The 13,558-nt window shown below is 49.5% G+C and overlaps 1 protein-coding gene across 1 annotated transcript in view; it reads right to left on the bottom strand.

Moving 5' to 3' along the window:
- reps2 (RALBP1 associated Eps domain containing 2) overlaps window positions 1–13,558 on the bottom strand; it is a gene marked incomplete at both ends in the record, with an annotated part of 102,837 nt that overhangs the window by 70,484 nt on the left and 18,795 nt on the right. The window contains one exon of the mRNA XM_080754899.1: window positions 11,449–11,572. Within this exon, the coding sequence (XP_080611025.1) occupies window positions 11,449–11,572 (124 nt within the window). The remainder of the gene's footprint in view (window positions 1–11,448; window positions 11,573–13,558) is intronic.

Genomic DNA, 13,558 nt, shown 5'->3' with positions numbered 1-13,558 from the left:
GCGGCGGCGCCACTCCAACCTGCCGGTGAGAATTGACGGAGTGGACACCCAGGCTCTTCTCGACTCGGGGAGCGTCGTCACGCTGGTACACGCTGAGCATGCCGGGCGTCCCACCTCCAGCCGTATGCCGGTCCGCTGTGTGCATGGGGATGTGCGCTCCTACCCAACGACGCTGATACGCGTCCAGTCCACCAAAGGAGATGTCGAAGTGGAAGCTGGAATTGTACCTAACCTACCGGTCCCCCTGCTCATCGGCACGGACTGTGTGCTGTTTGAGAGACATTGGAACCCGGGGGGCAGAGGACCGCCGCGGCCGCGGCGAAGAAGAAAGATCCGGCCGGGCCCCCGTTGGAGGAACTCATTGCCCGCGTGCCCGGTCTTCCGCGCCGAATCAGAGGGACCAGAGAGCGAACCCTCTCCAGACGAGGAGCTGCAGGGAGATGCACCCGAGGCGGAGGAAGCGCCGCGGGGCACCTCGTCAGAAGAGCCAGAGCCGGTGGCGTGGCCTGACTTCCCCGAAGAGGAGGATGAGAGCTCTCCGCTCAGAGGGGACTTCGCCACACAACAGTGGAACGATCCGAACCTGGAAAATGCTCGGAGGAACGTCAGCGCGATTGATGGGAAACTATGTGAAGGGGTGAGTGAATTAATTTCACCCTATTTCTTTGTGCGGAGGGATTTACTGTATAGAGGGTGGCGGAACAACACTGGAGACGTGATAGAACAGCTGCTCGTGCCAAAAGAATATGTCACCAGAGTATTGTATTTGGCCCACACGCACCAGCTGGGGGCGCACCTGGGCGTGAAGAAAACCACCGATCGCATCAATGCACGGTTTTATTGGCCAGGCATAAAACGAGCAGTAGAGGACTTTTGCAAAGGCTGCGGTGTATGCCAGCTCACCGCACCCCGTCCTTTCCAACGTAACCCTCTCATACCTATGCCTATCATTTCCACCCCATTCAGCCGCATTGGTATGGATATAGTCGGCCCCCTCCCCAAATCGGCTCGGGGACACAAATATATATTGGTAATACTAGACTATGCAACTCGGTACCCCGAGGCAATACCCCTGAGAGCCGCTACAGCCAGAGCAGTGGCGCACGAGCTCTTCATGCTATTCAGCCGGGTCGGAATAGCCGATGCCATTTTATCGGATCAAGGCACATGTTTCATGTCTCGCGTCATCACCGAACTCTATAAATGGCTTAAAATAGATAAAATAAAGACCTCTATCTTTCACCCGCAATCGGACGGATTAGTGGAACGCTTTAATAAAAGTTTAAAGCAGATGTTAAAAAAGTTGATAGATATAGATGGCAAAGATTGGGATCGCTTGATTCCGCTGGTGTTGTTCGCCATACGGGAGGTGCCTCAAGCGTCTACGGGGTACTCCCCGTTTGAATTGCTATATGGACGGCAGCCACGGGGGCTGTTGGATATAGCAAAGGAAACATGGGAAAGCCAACCTTCCCCACATCGTTCTGTCATTGACCATGTTGAACAATTACAGGAGAGAGCCAAGAAGATCTGGCCGCTCGTTCGTGAACACATGGAACAAGCGCAGCGCGCCCAGTGCAGGGTGTACAACCGAGGCGCCACGCTGCGGAGCTTTGAGGTGGGCGAAAAAGTGCTGGTGCTCATTCCCACGAGCGAATGTAAATTTCTCGCAAAATGGCAAGGGCCATACGAAATTATGGAGAAACTGGGCCCGGTCAACTACCGCATGCGCCAAATAGGGCGGCGGAAAACTATGCAAATTTACCATATTAATCTGCTGAAAAAGTGGCACGTTGTGCCTCCTGTCGCTCTCCCGGCCCTACTAACCACTCTCTCCTCTCAGAACCCGCCTCCAGTCTCTATTGGAGAGGAACTGTCCCCAGCTCAGGCGCAAGATATACGGGAGCTTCTGAGCAGGAATGCGGACCGGTTCTCAGAACTGCCGGGCCGTACCCACGCTATTGCGCACGACATCCAAACAACCCCGGGGAAAATAGTGAGACAACGTCCGTACCGTATCCCAGAGGCCCGGCGAGGAGCCGTAAAAGAGGAGGTAACAAATATGCTACAACTGGGAGTTATAGAGGAGTCACACAGTGCCTGGTCGAGTCCCATTGTGCTGGTCCCCAAGCCGGACGGCACAATCCGGTTCTGCAATGATTTCCGTAAATTAAATGAGATTTCAAATTTTGATGCTTACCCCATGCCCCGAGTAGATGAATTAATCGAGCGGCTGGGCCCCGCTCGATTTGTAAGCACCCTCGATTTGACAAAAGGCTATTGGCAAGTGCCCCTTACAAAAGAAACCAAAGAGAAAACAGCCTTCTCTACCCCTGAAGGGCTGTTCCAATATACTGTCTTACCGTTCGGGGTACACGGTGCCCCCGCAACATTTCAGAGACTCATGGACCGAGTATTAAGGCCCCATCATCTCTATGCCGCCGCATATTTAGATGACATTGTGATCCACAGCAGCACCTGGGAGAATCACCTCCATCACATCGAAGCAGTCCTGGGAGCTCTCCGACGAGCGGGTCTGACCGCCAACGCCAAGAAGTGCCGAATAGGTCTGTATGAGGCCGAATATTTGGGTTTCACTATTGGGCGCGGGTGCGTAAAACCCCAATTACGCAAAGTGGAGCGTATACGCGAATGGCCCAAACCCGTCAGCAAGAAGCAGTTAAAGTCATTCTTGGGAATCATGTCCTACTATAACAAGTTCATAAATAACTATGCTACCCTTGCAGCTCCCTTGTACGAGATGACCCGACAAAGTCGGCCCAATATGCTGCGCTGGACAGAGGAGACCGAGGCCGTGTTCCGAGGCCTCAAACTGGAGCTCTGCGATGAGCCGGTCCTAAAAACCCCGGACTTCGGTAAGAATTTTCTACTCCACACCGACGCCTCGAACACAGGCCTCGGGGCCGTGCTCTCGCAAGTCATTGATGACGAAGAGCACCCAATAGTCTTCATTAGCAGAAAGCTCTTAAAGCATGAACTTAATTATGCAACGATAGAGAAAGAGGCTCTTGCTATTAAGTGGGCCATACACCACCTACGCTATTATTTGTGGGGAAGGCGTTTCACTCTCATAACGGACCACGCACCATTGAAATGGATGGCTAAAAGTAAGGACACTAATAAGAGAATAACACGTTGGTTTCTGGAGTTGCAGGATTACAACTTTGAGGTGGAGCATAAACCAGGGAAGGATATTCCCCATGCCGATGCCCTGTCCAGGCTCTATGAGGAAGAGCGGCAAGTTTGCGAACCAGTAGCAAACTTAAGGGGGGGGATGTGTGGTGGTTCGTTCGGACACCGCCCGCCAGGTAGGCCCTGCATGTCAGAGAAGCGCACCCTGGATGGGAGAGCGAGCCCTAGCAGACCAACACACTGTGTGGGCCAAGTGATTGACGGGCGTTACCTGCCGGCCCACACGCTTCATCAGGCACAAGCGTATGCACCTGTGGGCCCCACCCAACACAGGGGTGCATAAGTACTGAGCTCGCTCTCCCCTTCAGTCTGTGCTGGGAGTCTCTGACAAGCTGATCATGGGCAGACAGGCGGTAAGAGCCACCATATTTCCCTCTCCACCGCATGTTACTGTGTAAAGTGCATTATAGTAATGTTCCTTCTACTCATTACTTCTAGGCATGGACTGGGAGCGGACTGACACTGAGGAGTGTGTACCTGGATCAATGAGGAGCGCAAACCTGACTCACTGTGGAGTGTGTACCTATCACTGGAGAGTGTGTACTCGGCGAGCTGAGGAGAAGGACCTGGAAAAGGAGACCACAGCCTTACCTTCCGGACCCCCAGCGAGCCACCCCTATTCCTATTTTGTTGAGTATATCTCACTTCCCTTAAAACCATACTAGTATCCGGAAATTCTCTGGCCCCAGGCCCATTATACCCCGTGTTCATTTTATTTAGAAGATAGAGAATTAGACGGATTTGTGTAAGAGCGGGCACCTACTCACCTATTACCTGTCACCTGTGGAAAAGAACTATACTCACCTATTACCTATGGGGAAGAGATACTTTACCTGTCACCTGTAGAGAGGAACTATACTCGCCTAGCGCCTGTGGGGAAGAGAGACTATACACTGGAATTATACTGGCCTGTTTCCTGTGGAGGGAAACCCCTTTAAAGTAACTCTTACCTACCCCCCTGGCCCCCCCACGAAGAGGAGAAACGACAGCCCCGTCCGGGGAAAACCTTGTGTTGTTTTATTAAAAGACAATTTCAGTTATTCACATTTATGTTGTTCATTCATGCTACGTTGCATTACAATGCTGTTGTAAAATAAGAACTGTTCAATAAATGCCCGAGTTGGCAACACTGTCTTTGCTCTCTTGTGCCTTGGTTTGGGTTCAGTCTCCACACATGGTGTGCAGAATACGGGTACTGAACCTCACCTAGACGCAATATGACAACCACACCGGCCCTAAACGCTCTGTTACAGAGCCAGGCCGAATTACAGCAAGCGGTGACTAAATTAATAGAGAAAATCCAAATTGACCAAAACGTTAATCCCACACGTCCGCCTGGAGAAGTGTTAACGAAACTGTCCCCCGATGATGATATTGAAGCCTTCCTGGAGGTGTTCGAGCGCACCGCTGCCCGGGAACGATGGCCCGTCCCCGACTGGGGCAGCATCATCGCTCCTTTCCTCTCAGGAGAAGCCCAACGTGTGTGCCGTGACCTACCCCTGGCAGAGGCCCGTGAATATAGGCGCCTGAAAGCAGCTATCTTGGCTAGTCAAGGTTATAGTATGCCGGCCCGAGCCCAGCGCTTCCATGGGTGGAACATGCAAGCGGCGCTGCCGCCTCGGCCCCAAATAGCCGCTCTCCTCCGCCTAACTCATGGGTGGCTGACTACGGCCGGTGACCCGCCACTGATTGAGAGCATTGTCATAGACAAATGTATACGTTCCCTGCCGCCTGATGCCCGCCGCTATGCCTCACAGGTGAGCCCAAATTCCGTGGAGGCCCTGGTTGCGCTCCTGGAAAATCACCAAGTGAGTACAGAGATGATGAGAAGCACAAAGTCAGAGATTCCCAGAGGGACGGGGGAGGCACGTTACAACCGGGACCGCTCGCGGCCTCCGGCTACTCCCCTGTCGCCTACTACTACGAGACGAGCCGCCACAGAGCGGACTGCCCGAAGCCAACCGCAGACATCACGCCGGTGCTACGTCTGCGGGAAAGCGGATCATATCGCATGGTCCTGCCCGGACCGGGACCGGGACCGGGACGTATCCATGCCATCCGCCACCGCCGCCTCCGACGGCCGACGCCCCTGCCTTCACTCCGGGAGCCAGCGGCGGCGCCACTCCAACCTGCCGGTGAGAATTGACGGAGTGGACACCCAGGCTCTTCTCGACTCGGGGAGCGTCGTCACGCTGGTACACGCTGAGCATGCCGGGCGTCCCACCTCCAGCCGTATGCCGGTCCGCTGTGTGCATGGGGATGTGCGCTCCTACCCAACGACGCTGATACGCGTCCAGTCCACCAAAGGAGATGTCGAAGTGGAAGCTGGAATTGTACCTAACCTACCGGTCCCCCTGCTCATCGGCACGGACTGTGTGCTGTTTGAGAGACATTGGAACCCGGGGGGCAGAGGACCGCCGCGGCCGCGGCGAAGAAGAAAGATCCGGCCGGGCCCCCGTTGGAGGAACTCATTGCCCGCGTGCCCGGTCTTCCGCGCCGAATCAGAGGGACCAGAGAGCGAACCCTCTCCAGACGAGGAGCTGCAGGGAGATGCACCCGAGGCGGAGGAAGCGCCGCGGGGCACCTCGTCAGAAGAGCCAGAGCCGGTGGCGTGGCCTGACTTCCCCGAAGAGGAGGATGAGAGCTCTCCGCTCAGAGGGGACTTCGCCACACAACAGTGGAACGATCCGAACCTGGAAAATGCTCGGAGGAACGTCAGCGCGATTGATGGGAAACTATGTGAAGGGGTGAGTGAATTAATTTCACCCTATTTCTTTGTGCGGAGGGATTTACTGTATAGAGGGTGGCGGAACAACACTGGAGACGTGATAGAACAGCTGCTCGTGCCAAAAGAATATGTCACCAGAGTATTGTATTTGGCCCACACGCACCAGCTGGGGGCGCACCTGGGCGTGAAGAAAACCACCGATCGCATCAATGCACGGTTTTATTGGCCAGGCATAAAACGAGCAGTAGAGGACTTTTGCAAAGGCTGCGGTGTATGCCAGCTCACCGCACCCCGTCCTTTCCAACGTAACCCTCTCATACCTATGCCTATCATTTCCACCCCATTCAGCCGCATTGGTATGGATATAGTCGGCCCCCTCCCCAAATCGGCTCGGGGACACAAATATATATTGGTAATACTAGACTATGCAACTCGGTACCCCGAGGCAATACCCCTGAGAGCCGCTACAGCCAGAGCAGTGGCGCACGAGCTCTTCATGCTATTCAGCCGGGTCGGAATAGCCGATGCCATTTTATCGGATCAAGGCACATGTTTCATGTCTCGCGTCATCACCGAACTCTATAAATGGCTTAAAATAGATAAAATAAAGACCTCTATCTTTCACCCGCAATCGGACGGATTAGTGGAACGCTTTAATAAAAGTTTAAAGCAGATGTTAAAAAAGTTGATAGATATAGATGGCAAAGATTGGGATCGCTTGATTCCGCTGGTGTTGTTCGCCATACGGGAGGTGCCTCAAGCGTCTACGGGGTACTCCCCGTTTGAATTGCTATATGGACGGCAGCCACGGGGGCTGTTGGATATAGCAAAGGAAACATGGGAAAGCCAACCTTCCCCACATCGTTCTGTCATTGACCATGTTGAACAATTACAGGAGAGAGCCAAGAAGATCTGGCCGCTCGTTCGTGAACACATGGAACAAGCGCAGCGCGCCCAGTGCAGGGTGTACAACCGAGGCGCCACGCTGCGGAGCTTTGAGGTGGGCGAAAAAGTGCTGGTGCTCATTCCCACGAGCGAATGTAAATTTCTCGCAAAATGGCAAGGGCCATACGAAATTATGGAGAAACTGGGCCCGGTCAACTACCGCATGCGCCAAATAGGGCGGCGGAAAACTATGCAAATTTACCATATTAATCTGCTGAAAAAGTGGCACGTTGTGCCTCCTGTCGCTCTCCCGGCCCTACTAACCACTCTCTCCTCTCAGAACCCGCCTCCAGTCTCTATTGGAGAGGAACTGTCCCCAGCTCAGGCGCAAGATATACGGGAGCTTCTGAGCAGGAATGCGGACCGGTTCTCAGAACTGCCGGGCCGTACCCACGCTATTGCGCACGACATCCAAACAACCCCGGGGAAAATAGTGAGACAACGTCCGTACCGTATCCCAGAGGCCCGGCGAGGAGCCGTAAAAGAGGAGGTAACAAATATGCTACAACTGGGAGTTATAGAGGAGTCACACAGTGCCTGGTCGAGTCCCATTGTGCTGGTCCCCAAGCCGGACGGCACAATCCGGTTCTGCAATGATTTCCGTAAATTAAATGAGATTTCAAATTTTGATGCTTACCCCATGCCCCGAGTAGATGAATTAATCGAGCGGCTGGGCCCCGCTCGATTTGTAAGCACCCTCGATTTGACAAAAGGCTATTGGCAAGTGCCCCTTACAAAAGAAACCAAAGAGAAAACAGCCTTCTCTACCCCTGAAGGGCTGTTCCAATATACTGTCTTACCGTTCGGGGTACACGGTGCCCCCGCAACATTTCAGAGACTCATGGACCGAGTATTAAGGCCCCATCATCTCTATGCCGCCGCATATTTAGATGACATTGTGATCCACAGCAGCACCTGGGAGAATCACCTCCATCACATCGAAGCAGTCCTGGGAGCTCTCCGACGAGCGGGTCTGACCGCCAACGCCAAGAAGTGCCGAATAGGTCTGTATGAGGCCGAATATTTGGGTTTCACTATTGGGCGCGGGTGCGTAAAACCCCAATTACGCAAAGTGGAGCGTATACGCGAATGGCCCAAACCCGTCAGCAAGAAGCAGTTAAAGTCATTCTTGGGAATCATGTCCTACTATAACAAGTTCATAAATAACTATGCTACCCTTGCAGCTCCCTTGTACGAGATGACCCGACAAAGTCGGCCCAATATGCTGCGCTGGACAGAGGAGACCGAGGCCGTGTTCCGAGGCCTCAAACTGGAGCTCTGCGATGAGCCGGTCCTAAAAACCCCGGACTTCGGTAAGAATTTTCTACTCCACACCGACGCCTCGAACACAGGCCTCGGGGCCGTGCTCTCGCAAGTCATTGATGACGAAGAGCACCCAATAGTCTTCATTAGCAGAAAGCTCTTAAAGCATGAACTTAATTATGCAACGATAGAGAAAGAGGCTCTTGCTATTAAGTGGGCCATACACCACCTACGCTATTATTTGTGGGGAAGGCGTTTCACTCTCATAACGGACCACGCACCATTGAAATGGATGGCTAAAAGTAAGGACACTAATAAGAGAATAACACGTTGGTTTCTGGAGTTGCAGGATTACAACTTTGAGGTGGAGCATAAACCAGGGAAGGATATTCCCCATGCCGATGCCCTGTCCAGGCTCTATGAGGAAGAGCGGCAAGTTTGCGAACCAGTAGCAAACTTAAGGGGGGGGATGTGTGGTGGTTCGTTCGGACACCGCCCGCCAGGTAGGCCCTGCATGTCAGAGAAGCGCACCCTGGATGGGAGAGCGAGCCCTAGCAGACCAACACACTGTGTGGGCCAAGTGATTGACGGGCGTTACCTGCCGGCCCACACGCTTCATCAGGCACAAGCGTATGCACCTGTGGGCCCCACCCAACACAGGGGTGCATAAGTACTGAGCTCGCTCTCCCCTTCAGTCTGTGCTGGGAGTCTCTGACAAGCTGATCATGGGCAGACAGGCGGTAAGAGCCACCATATTTCCCTCTCCACCGCATGTTACTGTGTAAAGTGCATTATAGTAATGTTCCTTCTACTCATTACTTCTAGGCATGGACTGGGAGCGGACTGACACTGAGGAGTGTGTACCTGGATCAATGAGGAGCGCAAACCTGACTCACTGTGGAGTGTGTACCTATCACTGGAGAGTGTGTACTCGGCGAGCTGAGGAGAAGGACCTGGAAAAGGAGACCACAGCCTTACCTTCCGGACCCCCAGCGAGCCACCCCTATTCCTATTTTGTTGAGTATATCTCACTTCCCTTAAAACCATACTAGTATCCGGAAATTCTCTGGCCCCAGGCCCATTATACCCCGTGTTCATTTTATTTAGAAGATAGAGAATTAGACGGATTTGTGTAAGAGCGGGCACCTACTCACCTATTACCTGTCACCTGTGGAAAAGAACTATACTCACCTATTACCTATGGGGAAGAGATACTTTACCTGTCACCTGTAGAGAGGAACTATACTCGCCTAGCGCCTGTGGGGAAGAGAGACTATACACTGGAATTATACTGGCCTGTTTCCTGTGGAGGGAAACCCCTTTAAAGTAACTCTTACCTACCCCCCTGGCCCCCCCACGAAGAGGAGAAACGACAGCCCCGTCCGGGGAAAACCTTGTGTTGTTTTATTAAAAGACAATTTCAGTTATTCACATTTATGTTGTTCATTCATGCTACGTTGCATTACAATGCTGTTGTAAAATAAGAACTGTTCAATAAATGCCCGAGTTGGCAACACTGTCTTTGCTCTCTTGTGCCTTGGTTTGGGTTCAGTCTCCACAATATGTGGTCATAAAAGGTACTGTAGGCTAGTCCAGTGATGTTACTAGGTTTTCAATGTAATGGGTCCCGGGACCCACAGGTGGTCATTCAAATGGGTCCCAGAAAAGTTTTATGAGTCCTCAATACAATGTTTTCGAGCGCTGTGAGCTTGTAGATCGGCTATTTTCAAAATGTTTGCCTATTTCTTATATTTATTTTACAATTTGGCTAATGTTTGAACTTAGAACTACTAAAACGACTAAAACATGTGCCCCTAATGAATTTGGGCGCGCAAAATGGCGTCGGACGTCGGTGGAATCAAAACATTGACGTTTCTATCGCCTGTTTAAGACTTTCTACGTGGATTTTATTTGTGTTAACGTAGGGTAAAGTAGGATGCTTTCACCCATGAACAATGGTGGTGTTTGTGGAATTTTAAAATGTTTTTCTTTTACCGCGTCCCGGTAAATTATTTTAACATGGACTCCAATGGAGGCGCATCCCCGGGACCCCAGGACCATGACATGAATGAGTCCCTGGGCGACTTGAATGAGTTTTTGATGCGGGATGCGCACGTAATGACATCACTGGGCTACATACAGACAGACACGGACGGAGACAGACATACCCACACACACGGCCACGTATAGGAGCGTTGTGACCACCGCTCAAAAAATGAGTTTTGACAGTTTTTTACACAGGTTTCTACAGGTTCTTGGGCATGATATGGCAGCCTGGAACGGTTGTTCAAGTGCAGCTAAACTTGGCATGTTAGTAAACGTGCTACAATTAACAATAATGCATTGCACCTGTGCAGCTGACCTGTGGAACCTGGGAATATACCATTTTGTCAAGATGGGGAAAATACAAGTGTGGAGAATATAATTATAATACCTTGTTAAAGTGATCATTTTGTAAAATTTTGCATTTGTAGTTATTTTACTGTAATTTAACAACATAATAACCATCACAGATAGACAAAGAGACATTCATGGATTTATATTTAAAAGTAACTTTTATTTTCCCCCCTGGACCCAGGGTATGGCAGATGCATACCCCTGCCATACCCAATTGACGCCCCTGCCATAGACTGTGAAAAAAGAAATGGACAGCCCCACGCCATTGGTTTCTACACACCGCAAACGAAGCCCATTTTTCAGCGAGCGCAAGTCCGCTGACTTTCTTAGAAATGAACACGGAAAGGAATCAAATGAATGTTGTTGGCTGGAGGACGGGTCTTGACTCTGTGGAACCAGTAGAAATCCTAGAAACATATTTAGCCTATTTTATCATTAATTTTAAAATAAATGTGACCAAGATTTACTAAACGCATATTATGGTGATTAAAAAAATACTTTAATGATGGGGTGCTGTGATCTTTCCCCCCTACAACATAATCATCAGGTATTTTGATTATACTTACTTAAAAAAAAAAAAGAAAGTCTAGAGAAAGTGTTAAAATTATGGCTTCCTTTCCAGCGAAAGGAAACTCTCCCCCCAACATCCATCGTGGGGTGAAACAAGACTATATCAAGAACGTTATTCCAGGCCCATTTTACAAATTATAGAAGGTTTAAGTGGTACCAGATATGCAGCTCGGCAAATAAAAGGTGAATTGATCCCAGTCCATGACGGAGGATAATTTCTCGATCAATTTAAAACTCCACAATGCGATTATCACGAGTGTATTTTTATCACGATAAACGATAATAATAACTATTATCTCCCCATGCCTACCCTTGGGTGAGCGGGTACTTACTGGCCGTGATGCTGTCCAGACGGACGGGCAGACCAGACTGGGCGGCGGCCAGCAGCTTCAGCGCCACGTAGAACTGGGCCGTGCCAAAGTAGCCCAGACGCTTGGCACCGCACACCTCTGTTACCTGCCAGGGACATGGAGGGACAATCCTCATTATCACATCATCACACACTAAAAACACACCTCTGTTACCTGCCAGGGACATGGAGGGACAATCCTCATTATCACATCATCACACACTAAAAACACACCTCTGTTACCTGCCAGGGACATGGAGGGAGAATCCTCATTATCACATCATCACACACTAAAATGGCCTGTGAACGATGATTCTTCCTCTTCAAACATTCTTCCAACATTATAGAGCAGTGTTTCTCAAACTTTCAAATTTCAAGGTCTCCCGCCCTTAACTCTGACAGTGTACAAATGGAACCAAATGCACCCTAACGGGTCTATTTGGTTCCATTTGTCCCTGGAATCCACTTTGAGAACCACTGGTATAGAGAGTGTCTAGTTGTAATGTCTGGGTGATTTTAACAAATAATAGTTTTAAAGTAGAAGGCAAATAAAGTGACAACGTTTCCATGTCATTGAAAAGGACTTCCTTCCTAACTTAGACTGACGGAACTATTGCTGTATTGACTTTGACCCCTAAGGACCTTCCAGGGAGAGTGCTCATGTGCGTCTTGCGGTGACACGCTTCCTAGTTTCTTCTTCTCCGAGCATTTTTTTTTTTTTTTTTCGCACTGATTTTTGACATTGCACTATTAGGTTGTGTTGGTAGTTTCTGAGTATTTTGCTTTGTTTAACAATGACAGTGAGATACTTGTTGCACTACATATTCCTGAGATGCACTGAACCAGCCTAAACCTGGCTTCAACCACAGTGGAAACCCTTTGTGCTTAACAGTTTTAAAGTATTTCAGGCCTTCGTGACACTATCAGGGCTGTCACCATTATGACATTCAGCTTGACGATTACTAATTGTCCCCAAAACATTAATTGCAATTAACGATTAACAATTTATTTTTGGCTTTTAGGCTTCGCAGACAAAAGGTAGCCAAACAAAAAATACATTTTACTCTTATGTACATGTTCACAAGATGTAAAAAGGGTAAAAATATGATATCTTAAAGGAGTAGTTCACCCCCAAAATGACTTTTTTTTCTATTGATTACTCATGCCATGGAGAGTAGAGTTCAATAATATTTTTTGGTTTTTGTCACATTCCTAAGACAAAAATTTGATTCAAGTAAATTAACCCCCATTGATTCCGGATGGTGACCCGTTTCGAAACGGGTCACCATCCGGAACGAATGGGGGTAAATGTATTGTTATCACATTTCTGTCTTAGGAATGCGACAAAAAACTAAAAATATTATTATATTATTATATTATTACTCTCCATGGCGTAACTAATCAATAGAAAAAAAGTCATTTTGGGGGTGAACTACTCCTTTAACATGGAAACCATTATGACCATTAGGCAAAAGAATATTGCGATTATCTCATATAATCGCGAATAGGCAAGATGACAGGCCGCACAGGCCTGGACACTATCTTTTAAGGAGTACAAATGCAATCATATGGAGTTATAAAATTGGCATCAGTGACTGTCCTCTGATGTGCCAATACCACTGATGGCTGTCAGCCTGTCAACAAGGTCAGTATCGACCTGCAAAATGTTATCCCTGTAATTAAGGCCGTCTTTTATCCCTTTCAGACAAAGAACTGTGGTGAACAGAGAATATTAACCCATTTAGGCCTAGAATTATTGAATGCTTTAACCAGTGAAAAATTGCAGATATACAAGCTCACAGCGCGGCACCGAGTGCCGCGCTGCGAGCTTGTAGATCTGCTATTTTTGAAAAAGTTGTGAAAATGTGTGCAAATCTTTGAATATATGTATTTTCAAAGCGAACGTTTGTAACTCAAATTTTGCTTCTGGGTGGTCCATGGAACTAGATATTTTGAGATGGGGGTCCGTGGCCAAATAAATATCATTTTGGGGGTCCTTCACATGAAAAGGTTTGAGCACCACTGACATAGTAGTCTCTCAAGAACAGACTAACTGAGCTCCAGTTAAGTGAAAAGGACCTTTTCTTTGACGA

This window comes from Nannobrachium achirus, assembly GCF_963921795.1.
Source record: "Nannobrachium achirus genome assembly, chromosome: 1".
NCBI classification, from domain to species: Eukaryota; Metazoa; Chordata; class Actinopteri; order Myctophiformes; family Myctophidae; genus Nannobrachium; species Nannobrachium achirus.
The sequence above is the reverse complement of the archived record's forward strand: the minus strand, read 5'-3'. Positions and strand labels throughout refer to the sequence as shown.